General features: G+C 39.9%; 1 protein-coding gene across 2 annotated transcripts in view; it reads left to right on the top strand.

The window, feature by feature from the left end:
• The first annotated feature begins 329 nt into the window (after positions 1 to 329).
• Positions 330 to 13,445, top strand: part of BMPR1B (bone morphogenetic protein receptor type 1B) — a 31,639-nt gene continuing 18,523 nt past the window's right edge. The window contains exons 1-4 of one of the 2 annotated variants that reach the window (XM_086746147.1): positions 330 to 472; positions 4,418 to 4,522; positions 9,918 to 10,020; positions 10,986 to 11,088. In XM_086746147.1, coding sequence (XP_086602273.1) covers positions 330 to 472; positions 4,418 to 4,522; positions 9,918 to 10,020; positions 10,986 to 11,088 — 454 coding nt within the window. The remainder of the gene's footprint in view (positions 473 to 4,417; positions 4,523 to 9,917; positions 10,021 to 10,985; positions 11,089 to 13,445) is intronic. The other variant, XM_086746148.1, reaches the window with a different exon arrangement.

Genomic DNA, 13,445 nt, shown 5'->3' with positions numbered 1-13,445 from the left:
CAAATGTGTAACCAAGGATTTGACCTGCATAATACAATAAGTGAAAAAGCTGTACTCTGCCACCTGAAAAGCACAACATATCTCTTTGGCAGCAGCAGAACTGGAACTTCAGCACCTTTGATCTAATGTCAGTGAGGCCAAAAAAACATGGTGACCATTTCAGAGGCTTCTATAGAAAACCACTCTGCAGTGAGCAACTGGCTTAAATAACTTTCTCAAATTTTGATGGGTAGAAATACTTTGAAGCCTTAATTCCAGGTCTTGCAATCCAAGCTAGAACTGTTTCTCTTTCTTTTCCCCTTATGTTTATAGCTAATTTTGTAGACAACATGCCCTTACGAAGTTCCAGCAAGTTGAGCATGGAGACCAGAAAAGAAGATAGTGAGAGCACAGCACCTGCCCCTCCGCAGAAGAAGCTGTCCTGTCAGTGCCACCACCACTGTCCTGAGGACTCAGTCAACAGCACCTGCAGGTTTGTGGAATACATATTTGGTGGTAAAACATGGGAAAACCTATTTGCAGTAGCTCAGCAGCCTAAAATTGGGTATTACAGTTTTTCTTTAGGCAGCAATATGTAAATTAGTTGTTTGTACATTGTATCTAAAAATCAGAGGTAATTTTTACCTAGATACCAGCTACATATTTATATTTTTATGGAATGTTCACATCTTTAGAGTTTTAGTTAATACTTTTATCAATTCATTGCATATGAAATACTCTGAAGGTAGGAGCTTATTTTTAAAAGTGCACGCAGTTAAGAAGAGGAGACTTAATGGAGATATATTGAAATGTCAGTAAATGCTTAGAAATTTATAATCATTCTCTATGGAACACCATTTATAAGAACTCTGCTCTTGGTGTGTGTCTTTGCAATAGCTGAGCTATCTTTTGTAGATCCTCAAGGCTTTGGTTTTTTTCTTACTTCTATGCTAGAAGGAAAGTGATCTTTTTCTTGAGGTGAGGTGTTGAGTATTTTCTTATACTAGCTATAGTCTTCTGTTTGGTTTTGTGTTTAGATGTTTAGAGTACTACAGACTTTTCATTTGGGTTGGATTCTGCTTCCTCAGGTCCTTCTGCCTCCCTTGGGGAGAGGCAAGTCCAGCTGTGCGCAGTCCCCTTGAAGGCTCAGCCTTGGTCTGTATTGCTCTGACATTGCCTGAAGCAGCAGAGGTGACTGAGGGTACCTATGGTGGGACCAAGCTGCTGTTCCCCCACCCAAAAGCAGCTCTCGCTGGACTATTGCTATTGCTGTTGAATGAGGGTCACAGCCAAACACCTCTGTTTTGGCTCGAGGTGCGTGTACAGTTTGGCATAGTTGCAGCAAAGCAGGGCTGAGCTCTTTGTGTTCCGCAGACGGAATTTAAACTTTTCTGCTTACTTAGAGCAGGTAAGATACTGAAGATACTCACTATCAGCTATAGCCTGGTGGAGTTGTGGAATGTGAGAAGCATCAAAGCAGGGCACAGATGCGAGCCCAGCTGGACGTGCCGGTTGGGTGTGCGGTGCTGTTTGAGGTGGGACAGTCTAACATTGCGTCAGCTCTTCAAGGCAGTGCATTAAAAAGATAGATACAGAAAAACCTAAGGTTGCTGAAGATGCTGATTGCTTTGTTGCATATTTGAGTGTTGTTTTGTAACCTGGCTTAATTCTGCTCAGCCTGCAGTTTCACACTGAAGTGTATCAAAGTTTTGATGACAGCTGTAAATACCATTTCCCCTTTTTATCCTCTTCCTTCAAACCCATGCTCTAGCCAGGAGTTAGACTTAACTGCTCTCACATGGCAGTCAGTTTAAAAAGGTGTAAAACCCCACTCTGATACCAATTTGCTGATCCCCTGCAGCATGAATCAGCCGTTTCCTGTTCCTGCCCAGCAAGAGCTGCTCCTTTCACGTGTGCTGTCTCACACACACAGTAACAGGGAAGTTGCAGATGACTTTTAAATCCATGAATTAGGAAGTACAAAGGGATCCATGTTAAGAAGCCCCTTGAACAAGGTTTATCCCCCAGCTGGGTAGGCCTGCTGTTGTGGATTGCTTTGTAGGCATCATTGACATTAAAGATTTTTTGTATTACCAGGAACTGTGGGTAAATGTCCTATTAAAATGGATTTCTGCATTTTCCCTCACTGCAATACTTTAAAAGAACTCTCTTCAGAGTTCCCCTTACAGTGTCAAGTACTAAACTTGTTTTTAGGTGCTAATGCCCACAGATAGGCAGTTAAGTGGTAATAAAACACAAAATTATAACCCCTTTTGTCTTCATAATCTCCACACATTTCAAGATTGAATGTTCTACTTGAGTGACAAAATTATTTTTTCTAATTTAGACATCAAAATAATACTTGAAACTGGCATTTGCCCATCAAATATTAATCATTTTTCTGTCCAGGAAAATGGAAACAGTCAAAAGATTTGCATTAGAGCTACTCCTCTTTCCTGTCCTGGGCTGTCACCTGAGTAGTATCCAACTTGCCATTTGCCCAGTGCGCAACAACATAAAATTGCTGAAGAGCTTGGAGTAATATAAAACACAAAATTTAAATAGACTTACATTAAATACTCTGCCTTCATGGCTTGTCAGCAATAATCCTTTTCAGTACCGTGATCATTGCTATGATCTCACCCCCTGCCTTGGTGTGAGAGCTGCAGTGGGGTACAAAGGACACAGCACCCCTTGTTTTCCCTACATCTACTTAACTGTTAGTCTGTAATAATTTGCTTCTTAAATTCCCTACTACACAGCTGGAATTACAGATGAAAAGTGAAATGGAATATTACAGAGAGAAGAGGGTCCTAAGTCTACTGTTAGAAAAGAGTAGCTACTGGGTCTCTGTTTAGCTGGCTGGGTTGAGACCAGGTTTCAAAAATTTGGCCAAGACCAACCAGGTTAGCAGGGATTATTTGTTTCCCCCATGTTTTGGGATCATCCTACTAGTCAGGCCGTAGCTTTTATGTTTCATCCTAGCCCGAACGAGTGTCGGCACAGTTTTAAAGCACTCAGGAATTCCCACTGAACGTCACTATAAAGGAAGTTCTATAAAGTTTCCCCATATTGAAGTTCAAGCAGTATCAATCACACTGCGTTTGTCTGAAGAATAAGTGAACTGCTGCAGATTAAAAATTATTGCATTAATTATCTGCTTCCCTCAGAGGTAGCCACTAAAAGCCTTCTACATTTTATGTTTAAAAAAAAAAAAATCAAAAATCAAACCTGTTGTCAGCTCTGAGTCTGTTAAGCCTTGGGCTGTGCTTGGACCTGCCAGCCCCACAGGGATGAGCCAGTGCATGCTGGGACACCCAAGGGCCTGGCAAAGCCCTGACACCTGGGAAATTCACTGAGCACATCCATAGCCAGTGCTTAGGCTCTGGAGAGCATCAGGCACTGACCCTACCAGGGCTCTCTCCAAAGCAGAGAAGCCTTCTGTGTGCCCAGGAGCAAGGAGGGCTCTGAAAAGTCAGTGGGAAAGCATTTCCAGCTGTGTTTAAATTAAAACTCTCAAAATAAAATAGCTAGTTCAGTTGCAATCGCTATTAAAAATGTCTCATAAAAGCAGTCTGCCATCCCATCTGAAGATTTTGGTCTCCTAGCATAGGTATTTATCTATTGAAGTATAGATCCTGCCTGTAGTACCAGTAGTCTGAATGTTTATATAAAAATGAGGACATCTGGTGGCCATTTAAAATCCTCTCCATAATTGTATTTTTAGAAATTTAAAAGTCTGTATTCTTTAACCACATCTGTATCAAATCCTCTAGCAGCCTGCTGTATTCCTATACAGAATTTCCCTTTTTTTATACTTCTGCAGCATAAGTCCAATAATAGCTTAGGAAGCTAAGGATAACACTGCAGCTTAAAATGCAGATTGCTTTCTATATCAACTGAAAAGCAGCAGCTCTGGTTAGAGTGTTCTTTTAAAATAGGGCAATCCACAAGCACAATAAGTTTTGGAAGACCTGTTACAGGGTCATCTCATCAAGGGAGAGTTAGTGTCAGGGAGCGGTGAGAGGGGTCCAAGCCCAGAGCCGAGGGGTGGTGGGCGGGCCAGCCATGTCCTCACCCACTGGGACCCCATGTTCCCCAAGGGTACCTGAACGCAATGGGCAGAGACAGTTCTCTTGATGGCCCTTCACACAGCTGCAGCAATCTGGATCCAGGCAGGAGATGGGATGGGGCTGAAGACGGGCTCTCCTGTACCATACTCAGGGAGGGGTTTGAGGCTCGGACCTGAGCTTAAATGGAGCCCCAGGCAGGGAGGGTGGGTTGGGGGGGATCTCAGGTGGGGCCATTCCAAGCAACTGAAGCTCATGAGTGCGTTCTGGGCCCTGACAATTAAGATCTTTGTGGACGGTTTGCAATCCTCTGCTTGTAAAGGGTGTGTTAACCTGCAGCACGTTGAAACTGTATTCTTCTCTTTGAACATCTGCGCGATTCGTAAAAGGCTTTCAGTAAAGAAGCTCAAAGCTGCTTTGAACACAACCAGGACTTTGTTTTACTGTTCCATTTCAAGTTTTGTGTGTACAAAGTGAATGCGCGGGCTGTTGTGTCTAATCATAATTAATTGCATATTTTAAAAAATAGTGTTATATTTAATTGGCTTTGACTGTAATGGGATTGCTGTAAAGGCAGAGGCTGATTAGGTGCCTTGTACTGTATTTTCCATTCACAAATAAATGCTGACAGTTTTAAAGATTGGGCTGATAGAGTTTAATTTCTTATGTGTTGCCTACTGGTCTTGATTGTGTTTCTGCCCAGCTGTGTCTTGAGGTAGCTTTGGTTACCTAAAGCAATCTAATAATTAAGTTACTTTTTCAGTGTTACCAGAGGTGATAATTCACTTGAGTGATGTTATTTTTATTCTCCTGTTCTCCAGATGATAGAATTTAATTTTCTTCTTAATTTGGTATGTAGAAGAAAGACGATTTCAACAGTGGGCCAAAGCACTAAGTTCAGGCAACTTTTCTTTTAAGCAATTTTAATTTTTAGGGTAAAGTTGAGCATTTTCTGATAAAGGAGCTATGGTGAGAACTTCTAAGTTAGCCTTACAATTTTTTTTAATGTTTATTTTTATTTTTTAATGTAATCTTTTATACATGGCTGTACTGGAGGCAGTTAAGTCCCCTTTGATGATTAAAACAAAAATAAAAGGTCAACAGAGACAAATTCTTGCAAGCTCCAGTCTTTCCTTGCCGCCTCTGTCAGGGCTGTATGTCTCGTATGTGGCTCAGCTAGTGTCTTTGCCCAGGTGTTTAAACTGAAACGCAAGGTCCCCCTCCCACGCTTTTCAGCTGTACCCCAGAAATTCCTTGTTCTGAGTTTTGTTCACTGCTTGCCCATTGGGTGTTTAATATAAACCTTAAACTAAGTAGTAATGCAAGTCCAGTCTCCTTGTATTGAGAGCTGTTGCATTACTCTTGGATAGTTTTTTAGCATGCGGGAGTACTTTGGTGTCACAGTGCAGAAAGTGTGGAATACCTAAGACTTCCCTTGCATATTGAATTTACTTATACAAAAAAAAATTCCAAAACAGCAAATATCCATTTTAAGTCTAGCATGTCCTATTAATTTCCTGGCATTAAAGAAGAAGCTAAACTAAACTGCAGTGTAATCTTGAGGTCAAGTAAAGAAAAACATTTGGTCTGTTTTTAAATTTTGGAGACGAAGGACTAGAAGAAGAAAAAAAAAGAAAAGGAAAAGAGGAAGATGAGTAGCTGTATTTTGACTATTTGCTTGTTGATAGTTCTCACATCTGCCGAGATGGATTTTGTACATAAGTGAAAGATTCTAGAGAGTCCTGGTGAAAATGCAGAGGTACCTGTGCTTGGTGCTATTGCCATATCCCAGGTTGTGCTCTCAGGTCTATAGACGTGTCAGAGCTCATACACTCAGCAGGAAGCCTGGACAGTTTCTAGGGCTCTCCCTCACAGATACGTGTAATGGCTGGGTTTCTGCATTGTGACCCCATGTGTTAGGAAGAACTGTTTAATCTGATTTGTGATTTAAGTAGAACAACGCAAGACACATTTGGTGGGCTGAGTCATGTCTCATTCCTGGGAGAAAAGTATGGATGAGTAGCATAGAGAAATTTGGATTGATAGATCTATATATGACATACGAGAAGATGCTCTGCTAGGATGCACTGAGTACCCTCCTTTCTCTCTGTGGGTGGGGTCATTGTTGAGCACCCAGAGAAGCCTAAAGGTACCATACACAGCAGAGCATGCATGATAGGACCAGCATCATAATCTTGGAGACTACTGCGGCCAGAAACTGTGGCGTACTGTGAAACAACCTCTTTGCTTTGTTACACCTGTAGGTCTCTCCTTGCCTTCAGAGTAGCTATGTAAACATCTGAAGGTGTATCTGGCTCAAAAACTGCGTAATGCTCTTCTCACTTGGTTTCATGTTACTTCCCTGATGCATGGCCACTAACTGTATTATTTTTTTTCTGAAAAATTAGCCTGTGTTGAGCACATTTATAGTGACTCTTTGTTTTACGGATGGTGTCCAAAGACAGTGTTATGCTAAATTTGGACTTAATCATCTTTGTTAACTGAAGGATGCGACAAAGTATGTGAATTAGATGCAAATTGGAAGTCAGTCATTTTTTGAATTAGATTATTTCAGCCATTTGTTAGAGTATGAACTTCCCAATTTCTGTATATAATATAACCTATATTTAGATTATATATTCTATATAATATATATATTATATATCTGTATATATTATAATCTATATAATTTTGTATATAATATAACATTGTTTGATCTTTTTAAAAATGGTGCAGAAACTTGTTGTGTTGCTTGGTATGGAAATGAAAAGATGCTGTAGCTTTTTCTGGTATCAAAAGCAGGGATATAAAGAAGAGGGGTGGACAAAAATAATAATACTTGTATGGACTCAGTTGCAAATAAAATTAAAGAGAAAGAATCTTTTCATCAAGTTATTTAACCCATCTGTTTGTGATGGGCACTGAATGAGGGGAAAGATGTTGCTTTTCTAAGTTATATGTTACCATTCCTGGCTGCATCACACACAGAGCAGGACAGGAAATCTCCAGCAGTCAAGTTTTGGTAGCTGAAGTACTGCGTCTTCTGTGAGAAATGGCTGTTGGCCAGTGAGGACATCTGTGTGAGCAGCTGCAAAGCTGTTGGCCTCTGTTCCTCTCTTCTGACATTTAGTAAAGGTCTCAGTTAAGATCACCTCTTTCTTACTGGTAGTCTGTAATTGTAGCAGCACCTTCTACATTGGTGTCTGTCAGTGTTTCCGCTATTAACTCCCTCTATTTTTCTGGCATTTGACTTGGCTGTAAAAATTCACTCTTGGCAAATATGTGACATACCAAATCTGTGGTTATTAATGATCACACCCAGAATACATGTAATCACTTTCCTGCACCATACTCTGATAGGATGCTGCTTTAGTGGACGAGGTTAGTGGATGTGTACTTGGATGTATTCAGTAACATCAGGTTGAGTTCCTTCTTTACAGACCATTCACAGAATGAAATTATACAGAACTTAAATTACCGACTTTAAGAAACTAATAATTCTGTACTACAGATTTTTGCTAGGAAGTGGAGAATAGGTTTTTCGTATTGCTTTGCATGTATCAGCAATGTACGTATGTTTCTATTTGTGCAGTCACGAAAATAAACATAAAACTGAAGACAATGCAGACTTATCTGACGTGTTATAATAGTAAGAACAGATTTGTTTCTGCCATAGGCAGTTGTGATGTAGGGTGGTCAATAAAATAGCAGGGGTATGCCCTGCCCTTTACTTGCAGCGTGTGGTCCGTCTGACATCCTGTGAACCAGGAGAAGAGGTCAGGGGCGGGAAGAGGGAAGCAGGTAGGAGACCCTTTTTTCTTTTCAGAAGAGTCACTTCTACCTCTTGCCCAAACACCTGAGAATTTTTCAGTAAGACAGTGAGTTTATTCTGCTCGGCATTGCTGTTTTCAATTTTCTTGCAGTTTTCCTTTGTTACTCTACCATTGTCTGTAAAGAACGTGATTTATCCTTATTGTTGGAGCTTTATAACTGTTCTGTTTTGCTCTATCCAGTCTAATTTTGTTTGGCTTTTTAAATTTGGAGTAAAATTTTCAGAGGGACTAAAGTGCTTGTGGAGCCTGAATTTAATTTTCAGAAATGAGCCAAGAATCAGAGTCCCATGGCAAGTCAGAAAATAAAGTAATAAACCTGCTGACTTCCTTGCTTCTTTTTCCCCTTTTGCAAAGCATTTGACTTTTCCTTTCCCTATTTTCTTTTGGTGTACTGAGTGTTTTGGTTTTTGCTGGGAACTGTTAGCTGTGGAGTTCATTTTTGTGTTTCTCTCGATTGCAATTTATTGTTTTGTTGCTCTGTCCCCTGAGCTAAACTTACTCATTACTTTGAATCAAAGGCATCATGCAAACAAATAAAAGCTAATCTAATCTAATACTCTAATGGATTCCCTACAGTCTCTCTTCTTGGCAATCCTATTGTTTCTTTCTTTTAAGCTTAAGCAATGAAATCAAGGTGGTTGTTGCCCAAAGAGTTGCTGTCTCCTTTGCCTTACTCGTATGCACAATGTCAAAGAAGGGTAGAAGTCATCGCTCGCTTCTCCAAGAAAGTAATTTGTAACGTGCAGCTGGTTACTTTTCAAATCCAGAAGTCAATAAAGCATGATAGATTATTATTTGAAGTAATAAGCTTACTGTGGCTAGACCCTGCACCACTAATATAAAAATATGCCACAGCAAATACATGACATGATCCTATCCAGCGTCTCTCTATTGTGTAGCTAATACTTACAAATTGTGTTTGTCTCTTATATGTGTAACTGTGCCTCTCGTTTCCTACATCTTCATTGCCTTTGCTGTTGTTGCTCTGTTAGACTCTCCTTTCATTCAAGTAAGGAGCAAATCATCTGAAATTTTGCTGTGTTTAAATTTTCTGATCTTTTTTTTCTTTTTATTTCCATGTTTTAACTGAGTTTGTTTCCTCTCTTCTGAAAAATACTCATTGCACATAATAACCAGTGTTATTTCCCTAGGGAAATAACAGAATATTTTATTTTTATGTGACTTAAATGTCTTTTATTAAAGAGTTTTTTCTTTATTTTTGGATACTCTTCCTGCAAATCAGTCAATTTGTGTTTCTTACACACGTTACGTATCTCCCTCCGAGTGCTGAGAAATTAATGTACAGCAGTCTCAGTAAAATGCAGCCACCCTTTTCATGCCCTCCTCCCCCTCTTTCCATAGCACTCAGGCATTTGACCTTCATCAAGGAAGGACATTTATCACCAGCACCATCTAGCCATCTGTTAGTATACTTGTCCTCCGTGGTGCACGTTCTTGTAAACGGAAGCATTATGGATCACTTTAGGCTTATAACCCAAGTAAACAGTTATGAAGGGTGTTGATGATAACTCAAGGACTCATACACAAGTGTTGCAGTTTGTAATATGGTTAAAACAGGAATCACAGATCACTCGTAATAATATTTTACATTTAGTATCTCAAAAATGTTTCTTTCCTCAGGTCTCCACCATGGTGCAAACATCCATGCCTTGTTTCCGCACGCAGGGCAGACCCCCTGTACCATTGATGCTTGTGTTTATGTGGGGCTCCAAAGTTTTAACATACTAATGACCATAGGCAGAGAATGGAAATGTTTGTTAGTGGGATTTCTAGCTGTGAAATGTTGGAAAGGTAACTGTGTCAGCTCCAAGGCAGAGCCTCCTTTGTGTGTGCAAGGGCTGGTCCGCAGCGCTGTTGGCTGTTGGACTGCATTGTGAGAGGTTGCCTTGGGTGCCCAAGTCTTCCAGCCTGTCTTAGTATGTCTGTTTGCCTTGCAAGGAAAAAAGTTTAAGACTGTATTCAGGAGCACATTTTTCACTTCAAAGCCTTCTGATTCATTCTTTCTAATCCTCAGCACTGATGGCTACTGCTTCACTATAATAGAAGAGGATGAGTCTGGTGGACATTTAGTCACCAAAGGATGTCTTGGATTAGAAGGCTCAGATTTCCAGTGTCGGGTAAGAAAACACTTGCTGACAGTGTCTCACTTGGCTTTTTGATAGCTTTCCATTGAAGTATATTCAACAGACATTACTATGTCCATGTTTTTCACTTCTGATCCTTTAGCAGTTGATTGCTGAGGGGAGTGCATTTATTTCCCTGAATGGTGGTGTTATAGCTGGTCCTAACAATAACTTAAGTTTTTTGTTTTGGCACTGCTGTTACTAGTAACACTCCCACTCAGAGGAAATTTGAATTTAGAGAAATGCAGCCTAATTCCTGAAGTCTCCATGGTAGCTAAAGTTGTTTGGGATGTTGTTTGATGGACCATGGCAACGTTTGTATCCTACCTGCAGTTGCACTTTGGTTTTGGATTTCTGGTGCCAGAAATTCCCTTTAAGTATAGTGATCACCTGATGGAGAGCAAATCTCACTGCAGGAATGGAAGGGCTGTGGTCAGTGGAGCAAGGTGGCTCTAAAGTGTTTACCTTTTCTAATACTAACCTTAAATGATTTTACATGACTACAGGAGCAGTCTAACCGTCAAGGTCCATGGAATGTATTTTATCTAGCTTCCCATGAGAGCAGAAGCAGCAGCTAAATTAGTCCATACAACGATTCCTGTATTATTCTGGCTAAACTGTTTTGAATACCCATGTTAACTTATTTTTGTAATGTAAGTTGAACTGATGGACATATGTGACTTTCACTGTTCTGTCTTGCACCGTTAGAGTCAATCAGTCCCTTCTGCAGTGCTGAGGCATCAATAGAAATATGTTAGGGGTGAATTAATCTCTTAATTATCTAGGTGAAATGTTGCTGGATACGCCCCGTGGCAGGAACCCTTACTCCACAGGTCCTAGAAATCTGTAACAGATTGCAGTCCAGCTAACAAGCACATCTTTCTCTCAAGTGCCAGAATGATGGTGAATATTTACAACACAAATAATTACTTTTCTTTCTATCAAATTGTTTGTTGCAGGACACTCCTATTCCACACCAAAGAAGATCTATTGAATGTTGCACAGGCCAAGATTACTGTAACAAACACCTTCACCCTACGCTGCCACCGCTGAAAAATCGAGGTAAGGGGAAGTAAATCCAGTCCCAAACTGATCTTTTCCAGCTGTTGCCCTTTGTGCCTTACGAAGAAACAAAGACAAAACCAAAGCACATTGTCCTAGCACAGACCTGCTGGCTATCAATGATCATCCCAAAGACTTTGGTTAATTGTGACAGAGGATGTGTCTTGGCTGTGTGTGTTTTTAGGCTGATAATAAAATTGAATCCTCTTATGCGTCCCTGGAACATGCATTACTGTTGTTCATAACTCCACACACATCTGGGACCAGGTCTCCAGTGGTTCATCAGTCAGTTTAAGTTGACTAAGTCCATTAAGCTTTTCTTATTTAAAAGACCTGCTAATCCAGCACTAGGAAAATAACTAGTCACTAAAGCAACTTTTCTACTTGAAAAATGTCGCTGAAAATAGAATGTAGAGTAAGAACTCAGGCACTGATTTTTTTTTATTTTTTATTTATTATTTGAGAACAAATGGACATGTATTAACTTAGTAGGTTCTGCGGCAAGGTTTTTACTTTTTTCTTTGTTTGTTTAAACATCACTTTCTGAAAGCTGGTAAAACTGTTTTGGCTGGACGTTGCAGAGTACATTTTATAGAAATGTATTCCTAAGTAAGTGTAAATTCATCCATGATAAACTCTTGGCAACAATGGCCAAGATTTGTGTTGGTCAGCATAGAGTTTAGTCTGTGAGACTCAGTTCAGGGTTGCAGAAGAATTTGTAATCGTGGCGTTCTGGGTTGAAAATTCAGATCAGTGTACAGATGTGCTCTTAATTGTGCAAACCACAGATACTTACACAAAGGCATACTCAGAGAAAGCCTTCACTCATGTAAGCTGTTCCCTTCATGACTATGAAATTCTGCACAGATGGGCTGCAGAATCAGGCCTATGGAGAGTAGTATGTAAATATTTTACTTGTTTACAGCAAGTCAGTAAGTCAGTGAAACCTCATAAAATTCTGACTTCCAACATACGAGTTATGTACTACTTTGTCTTTTTTTTTCAATTTAAAAAGTTATCTGGACTGAGAGAGAAGCTCCAAAAGGAATTCAATATTAGTTCACATTTACTTAGTATGTCAATAAATATCATTTCAGTTTGGAGAGCACTGCTATGATTTCTTCTTGCTGCTGAGTTTATTCTACATTAAAACTGCTTAAAAATACTGAACCAATGCCTAACACTAGACATCTGCCTTATTAAAATTTTAGTTATTTGGCAATGCTATCTGCTGCTTATACAGAAAGCAATAAAACAAGCCTTTGGTAGTGGCAAAAGTTTTTTGGATCAATGTTGGTTTTGCTCTGTGTGTATATGGGGTAAATAAAGCATCAGTTGGGCACTGTGGTGGCAGACCCATTAAATAGCAGAGAGAATATTTGTTGAAAGAAGGATTTCATAGAGTTGGAACAGGATTCTAGCTGCTCTGTGTTGCAAAGTTGTCTATTTTAGCATGATAAACAAAAGGCAATGTATTCACTCAACATATTCTAAAGACTTTTGTTTGAAATAAGCTCTCGTGCTACCGGTATCTTGATGGTATGTTGTGGAAATACATTTCAGGAGTTGCTTCATTAAATGTGGCGGGACAGGTCTGAAGTCAGCATCTTTATTAAAACTTTAATTAAATATGTCATTCTTGGTGCCAGGCCTTTTTAGTTTGTGCTTGCTATCCGAGTGTTAAAGCTGAGAGAGAAGCCATAGTTTGAACTGTAGATCCTTACTGCAACCAGGTACAAATACATGCTACTGCCAGTGCCCAGTACTGTGGCTGTGATCATTGTTTCTGTTGGAAGCACTTACATTAGGCTGTGATTGACTGAGTACTGTTAGAATTGTATATCAAATCTAACATAAACTCTAAGTACAAAGAAAGAGAAGATGAACTTAAAAACAAGCTTCTAGGAACAACCTTCTGACCTCCAGGTTTCCATGAAAAATACGCATGTTCCTCAGCATTTAAAAAACAAACAGAAATTTGGCTTCTGATGAGCTTATGGTCCAAGACCATATCTCATGGGAAATGGAGTCTAGGGAGAGCGTCCAGCTGCAGGTCAGAGGTTGTTGAACTGCAAATTAACCTATGCACCAAGGTAACATCTACAAAGGCAAGTGACTTGTGTTCCCAAAGTGCTTTTCCAGACCTGGCATCTGCTGGAAAGTGGGTTTTACTACTCCCCCCCACCCCCAAAAGAAAGGAGGACCATGTGTGTGGAAGTGGGAGCTAGAAGAATTAACACTGATCAAAACAAGGCTTGTTAAGCAAGATAGAAGAAACAACAGCTAAGCCTAAGTTTTGAGCTCATCTTGGTACAGAGCTAGCAGGATAAAATACCCCAGAGAAACCATGAAGTCGT

Source organism: Chlamydotis macqueenii, chromosome 4 (assembly GCF_036417535.1).
Source record: "Chlamydotis macqueenii isolate bChlMac1 chromosome 4, bChlMac1.mat, whole genome shotgun sequence".
In the NCBI taxonomy this organism is placed as follows: Eukaryota; Metazoa; Chordata; class Aves; order Otidiformes; family Otididae; genus Chlamydotis; species Chlamydotis macqueenii.
Note: the sequence above shows the minus strand (reverse complement) of the source record. Positions and strands in the feature narration are given on the sequence as shown.